The 13,398-nt window shown below is 46.3% G+C and overlaps 1 protein-coding gene across 2 annotated transcripts in view; it reads left to right on the top strand.

Moving 5' to 3' along the window:
* The window catches only part of Kif26b (kinesin family member 26B), a 429,378-nt gene that overhangs the window by 284,948 nt on the left and 131,032 nt on the right, over window positions 1-13,398 (top strand). Inside the window, exon 1 of one of the 2 annotated variants that reach the window (XM_052737778.1) lies at window positions 3,460-3,950. The exons of the other annotated variant lie outside the window; for it this stretch is intronic. Within the exon in view, the coding sequence (XP_052593738.1) occupies window positions 3,931-3,950 (20 nt within the window). The 5' untranslated portion in view covers window positions 3,460-3,930. Of the gene's footprint in view, window positions 1-3,459; window positions 3,951-13,398 lie in introns of those variants that run through there. 2 annotated transcript variants of the gene reach the window in all.

Raw genomic sequence — 13,398 nt, forward strand, 5'->3', positions numbered from 1 at the left:
TGTGTGTGTGTGTGTGTGTGTGTGTGTGTGTGTGTGTGTGTTGTGTGTTGTGTGTGTGTGTATGGTGGGGTATGTGTGTGCGTCTCTGTGTGTGTGTGTGTGCGCGCGTGCGCGCGTCTCTGTGTGTGTATATGTATGTGTGTGTGGTGTGTATGTGTGTGTGTGTCTCTGTGTGTGCGTGCACATGTGTGTGTGTGTGTGTGTGTGTGTGTGTGTGTGTGGTGGGGTGTGATTGTTGAGATGGGCACTCAGGATGAAAGGGACTGATGGTTCAAGCTGCCGAGCAGGCTCTACTGAAGCTTGTTCGACCCTCAGGGACTCTCTTGAGCTCTCATGGCCCAGCGCTGTGTCTGCACTGGCATAGCTGCTGCCTCTCCTACTGCCGTCCCCATTGGTCACTTCAGGGACCACCCTGAGGGTGCCAGTTCTCTACAGCTTTCTGCAGCTTTCTTTAGCTGAGGCAAATCTTGGAAGAGCTCAGAGCGGGAGGCTGACAGTCCAGCAGTAGAGCAACGAGTCTCCCACTTGAAGAAAGATCGAGAAGGCACACCACTATGTCCACTGTGTGTGGCTCCTCGCAGTCCCGCTGCCCACAAGGGAGGAGAGCGTGCTGGTGGCATCTGATGGCCTACTCCATACTTCTGGAGATGGAAGGTGAAGATTTCCAGTTCCAAGCTACTGAGGTGTTGCTTGCTCAGTGTTTTGACAAGTAGAACAATGTGCTTCCAGATGGTTCTATCAGCATCGTCCAATTCCTTCCGTTTCACCAAGTTTAAGAGCCATTTTCATACTTAAGGCCTAAATTTGGTACAGTAGACAATGTGGCAGATTGTGTGAGGAAAACTGGGCTCCAGATCCTGCCACGTACTGTAGGAACATGAATAAGCACTTTGACTCTCCTGGACCACAACCCATCCATTGTACCTGGGAAGACTTGGTACCCAGCACTTTAGAAACTATAAAATGGAGCTTAAAGTCTCTCTCTTTTCACCAGTCCATACTTCATTCACTCAGTTATTATATTAGTGTGTTTCCTAACTTTTAATGTGTGAGTCTTCCCATCCCTTTAAATCAAGCAAAGGGGAGATTTTGTCCGGCTGATTATTTTGGCAGACCTTCTCCAGAGACTTAGTTCAAGTCTCCTCCTACTTCAAGCAGAGGTAGATCTTTGCTTTGTCATCGTAGGTTCCTGGGATCCCCCACACCAGTCCATCAAAAAGCATATGGACAGGATTGTATTTTCTGCCAAGTTCACCTCATTCTGGTATTTTGTTTTTTATTTTATTAACCTCCTGCATAGATGAACCTTTTGCAACTTTTACATTTCATTTTCCACTAAGTCATAACCCTCCCAAACCCCAGACATTCTGATTTACTTAAAATGTTTTCTTTACTGTGAAAGGTATCATGCATGCAAAATAATACATGAAATGTTGGTGGATACCCAGTTTAAAGACTCATAACAGCCAATATCCATGTGCCAACTGCTCAAGTTAAGATATTGTTTTACGTTTTGCTTTTCAAATTAATGTTCAGGGTCTACTTGTATCCAGAACTTGGGACATATATTGATGATTGACAGATCCTCTGGTCTACATAAATAGTTCACCATCATTGACTAGGCATGAAATCTACCAGCCTGTAAGTAACTGCAGTGCCAAAAGTCATTTGCAGTGAGAAGTACAAACAGGAAGAGATGAAAACAGTTACCTCTGGGATGGCTGGGAAGGTTCCAGAGGATGTGACTTAACAGAGGTGATTTACTCAGGGAACAGGAGCAGTCCAGGAAGTGTGTTAGTTTCCCATTACTGTAACAAATGCCTGAAATCAGTTAATTTAAAAAGAGAAAGTGTTGGAGTTGGCTCCTTGCTGTGGAGGTGGCAGGCTTGTGACCAGCATTAGAATACATCATAATGGGACAGCGTGAAGAAGGAGGCCTGTTCGCCTCGTGGCCCAGTGGGAAGGGGCAGAGGAGACCAGAGTCTCATAATTGCTCTTTGGGGCACACCCTCAGGACTGAAACCTCCTCCTAGATCCCACCTGAAGCTTCTGCTGCCTCCCGAAAGAACCAAGCTGAGAACCAAGCCCTGAATGTGTGGGCCTTCGAGGACACTCAGCCCGTACTATAGCGTGGAAGGAACATGCCGTCTCAGTGGTCCAAGTGTCTAGTCAGTGCTTCGGCACTCCATCAGCTTCCATGCTGTCTTCCTGGCCTCTCTTGCTACTCGTTACCATTCCTGCTCAGGCTTGGTGCCTGAGCCTTTCTCCATGTCCGTATTCTCATCTCTTAGCGGCCTTCCCCATTCAATGTCCCATTCATCCATTCACTTACCAATGACACTAGCCTGCCTACAGATCACTTTGGAGCTTGTTAAAGTGCAGGTTATAATCTCTCAAAGCTATTCAGAATCTAGGGGGGAGAGTCCAGAGACTCAGAGTTCTAACACATTACCACCATGGGCCCCTAAGGTGGGTACTATGCAGACACATGGAAACACAAAGGAATATCTTACAATGTAAGAGACAGTTGCAAAAACCCCTGGGAAATCAAGCTGCCGTGATCCCTGTGCTGGACCACCATGACACTCTCTCTAACTGCCCCCCAACCCCCATCTCCCACCCCCTGTTCCTGCTTTCTCTCCCTTCTGCACTCCTGACTGAGGAGTCCCCCTCCCCCATCTGTCTCAAATATCTGCTTAGGGCCAATCTCTCCAGAGGGCTGTGGACATACTCAAGGCCTTGCTGGTGTGGGGAGCACCCTGAGTAGCCACACCCACTCAGTGAAGAGCATGTAAAGTTGAGCATCTCACTGTAACCTTGGCCTCTGTGCTCTCTTTCTTTTGGAAACGATTTCTAGGGAGTGGCCCCTCCACCCAAACCCAGTCGAGGAAAGCACAGCCCGAGACGGTGTCTGAGGCAGGGGGCTGTTCTGTTCTTCCCTGTCTGTACTTGGGTTACCAACAGCATTTGATCAGTTTTAAGACCGGTATAGTGTGAGCCGGGACACCTCTACTCAGCCAATGAAATCTGTGCCTGTAGCTCTTCCTCCCCTAGGGACCTACATCTGTGTGTGTGCAAATGTTCTCCCAGGGAGTCCCACACACGTGCACAGAACCTTGGTCCTGTAGGCTTTGTCTGCACATGCATGACTCAACATGTACTCAATATGTAATTAAAGAATTGAAACTCTTGGTTCTGATGCTCTATTTTCTAGCTGCTGTGTTCAGAAAATTCCTGAGCTACTGTGGGTTAATGAGAGTTGCAGCAAGTGTTTTTCTGCTGGTCTTTCAGTAAAGCTCCTGTCTCTCTCTCTCTCTCTCTCTCTCTCTCTCTCTCTCTCTCTCTCTCTCTCTCCTCCCTCCTCCTCTCCCTCCTCTCTCTTTCCCTCCCTCTCTCTCCCCCTCCTCCTCCCTCTCTCTCTCCTGTCTCTCCCCCCCATTCTCTCTCCGCCCCTCCCCGCCTGCCTGTCTGCCTGCCTGCTTGCCTCTGCCCCTCCCTCGCTGGCTCTCTGAGATAGCAGCAGACAGAGAGGCTGGTTGCAGCTCTGGGGAAAGAGTGAGCTTGCTTGCAGGGACTGGCAGCATTTCAGCCAGCTCCTCTTGCATCCCACCCATGCAGTGTTCTGGGAGGGCAATGCAATGTTGGAGCAGGGACTGACCTGCACCGGGAGGGTGGCTGGGAGCTCAGAGAGGCCAGGATCTTGGCTTAGCCAGAGTCTGGAATCACGGGAATGCTGCAGCAGGGTCTGCTGTGAAAGTTCCCAGACCCCCATGGATTTGAGAATTTCCCAGCCTCTTCCTCACCTCAGCACACTCCTCCTTCCTCCCGAGATGGCCCCAGATCTGCAAGAGACACTTGAGAGAAGCTGTTTCTTAGCAGATGTGGAGAGATGGATCCTGCGCTCGGTTCTTTAGCCATGCTTGATCAGTGATGATGGATTGGAAAGCAGTGTGAGTAATGCGGTTCTGTATGTTCCTCTGGTGACATGCTCTGTCTGATGTGCTGTTGGTTTTGGTTTTTCATTTTAACTTTCTCGGTGAATTTCCTCTGAGGAGAGTGAAGCCCGAATGTGCGAAGTGTGGCTGAGAAGTTAGGAGGGTCCAGTGCATGTGTGCTCTCCTTGTGTAATTGGTTTTCTGAATACACACAGCCCTATCGCAGACACACAAACTATTGGCACAGAATCTGCAAACAGTCTCCCAAGGATGAGACTAAATGGGAAGGAGGTGAATCAGGATTTTGAACTGGTAGTCGTCGCTATAGGGGACTTACTCAGGGTTGTAAAAATATATGACATTGACCCCTTTTAGAATCCAAGTGGAACTGAAATGTGTTCTCTTCACAGACTCATGAAAATGAAGTTAGCCTGTGGCTTTCAGAACAGATTCTTTCTAGCTACATAGATATGAGATTGATTTTTTTTAAACTAAGGTTCAGAGTTGACTGAATCCATGTGCTCCAGCTTTGCCTGCGACAGGCCCCTCCCTCTTTTAGCACACTGTGTCTGGGTTGTGCTGGTTGTGTACTGGCAAGGTGAGAGCTGGCCATGTCCTGAGAGGTCTTCCATCTTTCTGTATGGGCCAGACTTTGACTCAGGTACCTCAGGTACCAAGTAGCATGAAGACCCAAGTCAGTTTGATGTCACAGGAAGAAAAGGATGACTATCTAAAAGATCAGGAAGAGTAGAAGTGAAAAGTATGATTGGCTTTTGCTTTCGTGTCTAAAGCAAGGTTAATTCTGTAGAGGAAGAGCCGTTTAAGCTTTCTGGATCAACAAATAGTATTTGACTGGAGACTTTTACCATCACGAATCACTTAGGTGTGGATGCCTTCCATTGAAGATGGTTTTGGTTTTACAGATGGTTCTAACTCTCCCGTTAAAGTCTTTGTAGTACCACTAGCTATTCCTGGCAACTTGAAGCTGCTTAGATCTGGAAGAGGGTTCTACAGTGCTGTCATGAGTTCTCTGCCTTTCTGGACCTCAACCCCAGGCAGAGTTATTGCCCCTCCCACCTGCCTGCCCTCCCTGACTGTCTCCCACTCCCATTCTTCTCTCCAAGTCTTGGAACATCATGAAAGCCCCTTTCTAGATGCCCTGTGAACACACCCAGCCCAGCCCTGGACAGAGGGAGTACTGTAGCAACACACGACTCTGCCAGCTGGGGACTGAATGAGCTCAGTGGATTCCTGAATATTAAGCCGGTTCTATGAGCAGCAGAATGAGATCAGACCTGACCCAAAGTGGTGCTAACTTTATTAATCGGCACTTAACATTATCAAGAGTCTCCAAGCCCTTGAGAGGAATCAGCCTAAAGCCAAACAGAATCCCCAAACTGCTCCGTGATTCTTGCCGGCCAAATATACCTAGGACCACACCTTCTAAAATATGTCCTTTGTTATCAAGGGGGAGTCTAAGACAGAAAACACATGTTGGCAGCGTCACGTGAGAGCCTCCGCACACAAAGTGGTTGTATCACAAGGGGAAAGGCTTTGAACTCTGGAGCTGTTTTGTTTGGGTTTCTGGTTTATATGGACTCTGGCAGGCTCACGCATCTGGAAGAGGTTTGAGGGGAGGGGAAGAATCTGGAGCAAGGCATGCAGGGAAAGGGAACATCATTAAACATTAAATAATCAGAGTCAGACTTGAAAGAATTTTCTTACCTACACTCCTGTCACAGCGCTTGTTTTTGGCCCCTCATTAAGGCAGGTATCAATTGCAACCTTTCTGGTGAGTGGGGAGGGATTATTTCCTAACACTTTTGGATTTGGGGCAAAAGAGGGCAGTTTCTCCAGAAATAGAAAAGACCGTGAGGAGTGGCCTTCCACGTGCCTGCTATTTTTAACAGAGCATGCATCCCTGTCTGCCTCTCCTCCCCTGACCCATGCCTCTCTTGGTGCCTCCAAAGTGTTCCTGACAAAAAGGCCTTAAGTCCCCCTGGACCCTCTCTGTCCTAGTAAGGGAGAAGGACAAGCGGCCAAGGACAGGGTTTTAATAGAGGGTGGAGAGTGGCATTAGTGGTGAATGAGGAAAAAGAAAAAGGCCAGATATGCTGATACCTGAAAACAGTCTTTGAGAGGCAGCCGAGTGGTGTCAGGAAAACTGCTGAGCAATTAAAAAAAAAAAAAGCAGAATCAAGGTGGGAGAGAAAGAGAGAGCTGGGTGTTTGTGAGGAGCTTCAGGTAAAGTCCTGTGAAGAGCCGAGGTCTACGCTGGTCATGCCAGGTGGTTAGAAGTCTTACACTTGCCAGATCCTCATAGATGGCACAAAGCTCGCTCTAGGGTCCAAAGTTCTGCAGGGAAAGCTTTGCTCAGGATGATCTGCCCGCTCTCTCATTTTGCTGTGAACGTTTGTCTGCCCAGCCATCCTCCTTGGCAATTGCTTCCGTTCTGTGAAGAAGGGTTCTCACAAAGCGTGGCCAGAGAGTTTCATCTCTGAAGATCAGGGCCACCATGGGGACCCCCCTTGGTTCTCTTACTATACTTATGATATGGGTTCTAAGTCCCCTCCCTTGTCCCAGCTGGTCCTCCTCATTTTTACAGCCTCCAGTACTTCTCCCCACAAGATCTGTTTCACTTTCCCCCCATCTGCACTGCTGAGAACCCCAAGTTCCTGGTGGGTCTGGCTGCAGAGCCAATCCAGGCAGACAATACACCCTTTCTCAACCTTATCTTTTAACCTAGTCCCTCAGAGAGATGGCAGGCAAGAAACATATCTCTGACAGATTCGGATAATAATCACATTTAATAGCAACATACCATATTCCTTAAAATCGCTAGTAGTAGATTTGAAGTGTGGTCACCTTCAAAAGATATATTAGTTAATCCATATGTCAGTCAGCTCAATTTAGACATTCCTCACTGTGTACACATCTTAAATTATGTTGTACACTCTCTCTCTCTCTCTCTCTCTCTCTCTCTCTCTCTATATATATATATATATATATATATATATATATATATATTCTTATCATTAGACTTGTAAGAAGAGGAAATTTTGGTTTTGGGCTGGAGAGATGGCTCAGTGGTTAAGAGCACTGACTGTTCTTCTAGAGGTCATGAGTTCAATTCCCAGCACCCACATGGTGGCTCACAACTGTCTATAATGGGATCTGATGCCCTCTTCTGGTGTGCAGTTGTACAAGCAGACAGAGCCCTCAAAATAAATCTTAGGAAGGAGAAAGAGATGGAGGACAAGAAGAGGAAGAGGGGGAAATTTGACTTGTGGAAAATGGCTGTAAAATTTTCCCTGATCAGAGGGAAAAGTTGCATTTTTCCTGGGTAGTTTCTTCCTCAGAGGCATGCCCAACCTTTTGACATCACAACGCAACACTGTCATCTATAAGGATCACACTCAAGAAATGTGCAATGAAGTTAAAAAATAAATCGCAAAAGCATAATCTTTTAAGCAGGTTCCTGATTTGTGCCGGGCTGCATTCACAGCTCTCCTCAGCCACATGCAGCCCAAGGTCGCAGGTCGGACATTCCCATACAGCAGAAGAGCTGCTGTGAGGTAACAGCTGGACTGTGTAACTGATACTTATTACCTCCACTTCAGCTGCTAATCTGTAAATTGCTTAGCACCTCTAAGCTCCTAATTTCCACATCAGTGAAATGTGTGCGAAGCTTATCGCATGTGCTAGCTTTCCAATACTGTAACAAATACCCGAGATGATCATGTTCTAAAGAGACAAGGTTCACTTTGACTCCCGGGTCTAGCCGCTATTGGCCTCATTACTTTGGACTTTGGGCAAAGGTGACATCATGGCGAGGAATGTGTGGTAGAGGAAACACCTTCGCCTCATGGTCTGAAAGTGAAGAAGAAAAAGATCAGAGTCCCATGTTCCCTTCAAGGTCGTGTTCTCACTGATCTAAAACCTAATAGTTTCTCTCAAAGGTTCCAGCACTCTCGACTGTAGCGTGCTGGTGAGCGAGCCTTGGACACGTGGCTCTTTGAGGAACATTCCAGATCTAAAGTAGGCTTTGGAAGAGTTAAGTGAGAGAAGGGGTGGGGCTTAGCTCTGTGCGGCAGTGTGTCTAGATAGTCAGTGTCCCCGTCAGTGATGGCCCGTCTGTCTGACACTTTCAGTAAAGGCCCAAGATCTTAAGTGACGGGAGACCTGGGGAAGTCAGTGTGTCGCGCTGAGAAGCGTACTGGGGCAGTGGTCAAGCCTGGGTGTTTAGTCTCAGCTCTGTCAGTAATCACTGGTGTGCTGACTTAAACAACCACAACAACCTGTGGCCCCTGAGTGTGCTAACTACAGACACTCTGAAGTGCTTCTTCCTAAGGGATTCCTCTGTTACACATCCTCCGCCACCCTCCCTCCGCCGACCCTGACTACTACTGTCCCTCTGCACAGCATTTTCTCTTTCCTCTGGCCAATTCTTTTCTACATTTCTCCTGTGAGCCTCCTTTAACCTCCAAGTCTGGTCCAGGACAGTCCGTCTGCAGTGCTTGGCACGTAGGTCTCTCCATCCCACGCATCACTACGCAGATGTCGTCCTCATCCACCACTCTCAGTGGACTATAATATCTGGGAACGGCACTTCTCCCTGAACTTTGCATTCCGCATCTAGACTAGGACCCTGTTTGCTGCCTGGCGATGTGAAGGAAAAGAGAAATGGCTGAAGAGGCCTTGCTTTTCCTCAATGGTAGGTCTTGAGGGAACAGAAAATGAAGCAATGTGTGCACAAACCTCAGATGAATAAATGGAGGGGAGTTGCCTTCAGGCATGAATTAGTGTGAAGGTATTGTCCCTTTAGTTCCAGTGTTTTGCTTATCATATTCAATATTAAGATTAGTGCATGTTATAGCTCCAGTGTTTTACTTATTATATTCAATACTAAGATTAATCCATGTTATTGAACAAACCAGCTTTCTTTTTGTCACTGCCCTTACAGTATGTCCAGTTCTGTGTCATGGATGGAGATTAGACTCTGAGGGCCAGAAGTTCTGATGTTTGTGTCTCTGGAAGCTAAAACTTGAAGGCCAGTGCCCCTGGGAGGAGCCTGGTGTCAGTTAGTCTTGCCCAAGTATAGGAGAGCAATTCCAGATTCTGTCCTGAGAGGATGGAGAAATGAAATTGGTTCCTAGATAAAAAGATGGAGAGGGGATAAAGAAATGGCTCAGTGGTTAAGAGCACTGGCTGCTTTCCCAGAGGACCAGAGTTCGATTCCCAGCAGCCACACGGAGGCTCATGAACATCTGTGACTCCAGTTCCAAGGAATCCATGCCCTTTTCTGACTTCTGCAAGTACCAAGCATGCATATAGTACACAGGCATGCATGTAGGTAAAACATCCAAACATACACCTAGAATTAAATTAACGAGAAAGGGCCCAGGGTATCAAAAAGTATCCCTCACCTGCTTCACAGAAAGATTCCTTGTCATTGAGTGTAGCCAATAGAGAAACAAAGATTTTTGGGTCTGACGAACACCGGTCTGGATTCCAGCCTTGACGAGTCTTGGCTCATGTTTGAGGTCTCGTTCACTTCTCCTGCTGGTGTTGATTTTTGTGTGGGACTGCCCACAACTAAAGAGAGTGACACCTGATTGTCCACCCTCTTTGAGCCCAGCCTCGGGGGCCTAAGCAGGCACCACCCATTTTTTCTGTAGAATGGCTTGTGTTTTTCTGCAACACTGTATGAGCTCAAGTTTATGACGAAATGGACCCCTTCCTCACTGTAAAGATGTATTTTCCTGCAGGAAATTTTCTTTCAAGACAAAACGAAGTCAAAACCATGTTCGACAGGAATGGATGGTTCTGTGGCCAGTCGTGACACGGAGCCACAAGATGGTCTGGGGGGTCACGAAGCCTCGTGCTGTGTACCTGCATGTGCTCTGTTCATGGGCCACTCAGCAGGGATGCAGATGTTCCTATCTGTCTACAGGCAGGCCCACAACAGCTGCTTTTGCCAGTAGGGCCAGTGTTCTGTGGATCAAGTTCAGACCAGCAGGCTAGAGAGGCTCATTTTTCACCTTCTTTTGACCCTGGCTCTCTCCACAAATGAGCCACCTGCCATATCTTGGTGCCGGCATGGAGGTGTAGAGTGAAGCCGCAAGCCTGCAAGGCCTCTCTCTGCCTAGCTTATTGGTGCTCCAAAGGGACACAGAGGAATCCCACAAAGCTACAAATCCAAGATGTCAGTTCATAAATATGTAAGGTCTCCGCTTAGGTAATAAGCTCCATTGCCCATACTCTCATTTGCACATTCTCTTCAGCTGAACACAGAAGTTCCCTGCCAGATAGTCCCTGGATGCTGAGAAAGAAAGCTGGAGGGTGCGGGGCTGGGAAGGAGCCAGGCTGACGGCTTGGGCTACTCTCCATGCTGCAGTCTTTACCCTACCTGACGTTTTGTGTGGGCTCTTTCTCTCGCAGTACTGGATTAGTGTGTGCCAAAAATGAACTGTGTGGCATTTGGAAAAGGGTTGGGGATGAGTTGAACTGAGAGGCAGGAAAAAAATGTGGCCAATATTTAGCTTTTGGCAGCAGCAACGGAATCTATAGACATTTCCATTTTGGTTGTATCGTGATTAAAGCTCTCAGGATCTTAATACGAATCCAGCCAATCATCTGATATTAAAATCTAGGCCTATGGATCAGATGCAGGCTGGGAAGCAGATGTGGAGTGTAGGGACGCTAACTGGGCACCTAACGCATTATAGACATTTTGTAAGGGTCCTGTGATTAGAAAGTGAATCTAGGAAAAGACTGACTAAGACACCAGCTAATTCTGCCATGGCAGTAAACAAAGTACTTCTTACCATGGAGGTATATTTTTAGCAGAACACTCTCAGGGCCCATGGAAGAAGAGAATGAAATCTCTTTGGGTAGAGAGTCTGGAAGGATGAGGCAGAAGGTGTGGCTGGGAATTTAGAGTAGAATTATCATGAGTTTCTGTTTACCCACACTAGCATGGCAGTGGATGGTGCTGTGCAGCTCCGTGCATATCTCATGATGATTAGAACTAAATATTTCTCAGATTCTCAAGTTAGGCAGTGATTAGTGACTGACCACATTAAGCAGAATATCATAATAACGACAAATAGCAATGGCACCACAGCAGCTGTCTGTCACTGGGGCAAAACTCCTGTGAAAACCAACTTAAGGGAAGAGCAGTTAATTTTGACTTACGCTTTGAGTTTCAATCCATGTCACTTTGAACCTGTGACAAGGCACAACATCATCACAGGGAGTTCGACACAGAAAAAAGACACCCACTTCATGGTGGCTACAAAACAAAGAGAGGGAGAGAAAGGGGCCAGGATCCCGGATACCCCCTTCAGAGGACACCCCCAATAATCCCAGTTCCTTCATCTAAAGGTTACATCCCCTTACCCAGGCCTTTCACACATGGCCTTTGGGAAACATAGAAGATCCAAATTATCACATATAAAAATAAAACCCAAAATCACATTGCATCGTTACAGCTGATTGGAAGCAGTAGATCGTGGGTCCATGAAGAGGGAGGGATAAGAACTGACTCAGTCCTTGTTTATAACCTTAGTTTTATGATTGACAGAGGACAGTCATTTTCAATTACAAAAAAATTGATTATACTAATATATCTGAATATGCTAATATATCTGCAGATAGTATAGCCGTTTCTAAGAATCTTTTCTTGGAAAAAAGGCTGTGGGGGAGAAAGTGGTACATGAGGGAGTGTAGGAAAATGAGCTCAGCCAACCTGTTACCACTTGAAAAAGCCTGAAGTTGTATCCAGGAGACTTTAGGAAAAGTCCAGGATTTCACAGGAGTCTGTGGGTCATCCTGTCTTCTCACAGTTATTGTAAGCACTCTCTCTGTCTGCAATCTGTTAATTGGTTAAGTTATTAATCTGCACTTGAAAAACCCATAATAAGGGGGAAAGATCCTGATGAGCCTTCTGAAGCACCTGAAGTGTGGGATAATGACTTGGATACTCTCATAGTGAGCGGAGCATCGTGGTGACTGCAGAGGAGTGGCTTCTTAACCCTGGGAGAATCCTTAGAGTGTGTGTGTTTGGCTGAGTTTTCAACTATGAAAAGCAGAATTCTGGGGGAAGGGGTCTATAGTAAAAGACCACACTCCTATACATTCTTGAATCTCTTCATACGTTTTCTCTCTCTCTCTCTCTCTCTCTCTCTCTCTCTCTCTCTCTCTCTCTCTCTGTGTGTGTGTGTGTGTGTGTGTGTGTGTGTGTGTGTGTGTGTGTGTAGGTTCAGGTGTGTGGCCATGCGTGTGGAAATCAGAGCATCAGAGGACAACCTCAGCTGTCCATTCCTCAGGTGCCTCCCACCTTTTGTTTAAGAAAGGGTTTCTCTGACCTGTAATCTCCTAAATAAACTAGACCAGCTGGCCACTAAGTGGCCAGGGATCCATCTGCCCCTGTATCCCATCTCACCATTGCTGAGGTGACTAGTGTGTGCAACCACATTCAGTTTTTTATGTGGGTTCTGGGATTGGATCTCACAGTACTCAGGCCTGTATGGCAAGCACTTTATCAACTGACCTCTCTCCAGGCATCCTTGCTGTCATTCAAAAGTGGTCATGAAGCCCTTGCCACCCACAGGATGAATACCTGAATAAAGATCTCACTTTACTTTCCAGGAACTTAAAGGATGTATGTCTAAACAGTGTCTGCAAAGAATAAAAACAAAACAAAACAAAACAAGAGTCGGAAGTGACCTGACAGTATAATGAAAGAACTTTCAGCCCTCAAACTACAGAAAGCTATTTCCAAGTAAAATTGGCAATCCTGGTTCATACTAGAGTACTTACTGTATTAACTTAGAATGTTCATACTTGTTTCGTTTTAGAAGTTTTCAGCATTCAGTGGGAAAAAATGGTAAAAATTGATATTTGACTTACTCCTCATCTTCAGATGAATAGGGTTGGAATTAAATTGTTGTTATTACTTGATAGTCTAATAAGAACACATTCAAATGCAAGAATATCATGGGTTTAATTTCTTTACAAATACAATTTTGAGAAACAGGCATGTTGATGCATGTCTGTAATCCCAGCATAGGGATGCATGCCTGTAATCCCAGAAGGGTGGTGCATGCCTGTAATCACAACATAGCAATGCAGATCTATAATCCCAGCATAGTGATGCATGCTTATAATCCCAGCATATTGATTCATGCCTGTAATCCCATTGTAGTGATGCATGCCTGTAATCCCAGCATAGTGATGCATGCCTGTAATCCCAGCACAGTGATGCATGCCTGTAATCCCAGCACAGTGATGCATGCCTTTAATCCCATAACTCAGCAGACAGAGGCTAGAGAACAAAGTGTATCAAGTGAGGCTGAACTTAGTAAAACTCTGTCTCAACAACATGTACAGAAAGGAAATACAATTTTGAGGAGAAAAGTCTATGTTTTCATAAAATAAAGTACACATCAGTCAGTTCCAT

This window comes from Peromyscus californicus, unplaced genomic scaffold, assembly GCF_007827085.1.
Source record: "Peromyscus californicus insignis strain IS unplaced genomic scaffold, ASM782708v3 Scaffold_14__1_contigs__length_90479793_seg_2, whole genome shotgun sequence".
In the NCBI taxonomy this organism is placed as follows: Eukaryota; Metazoa; Chordata; class Mammalia; order Rodentia; family Cricetidae; genus Peromyscus; species Peromyscus californicus.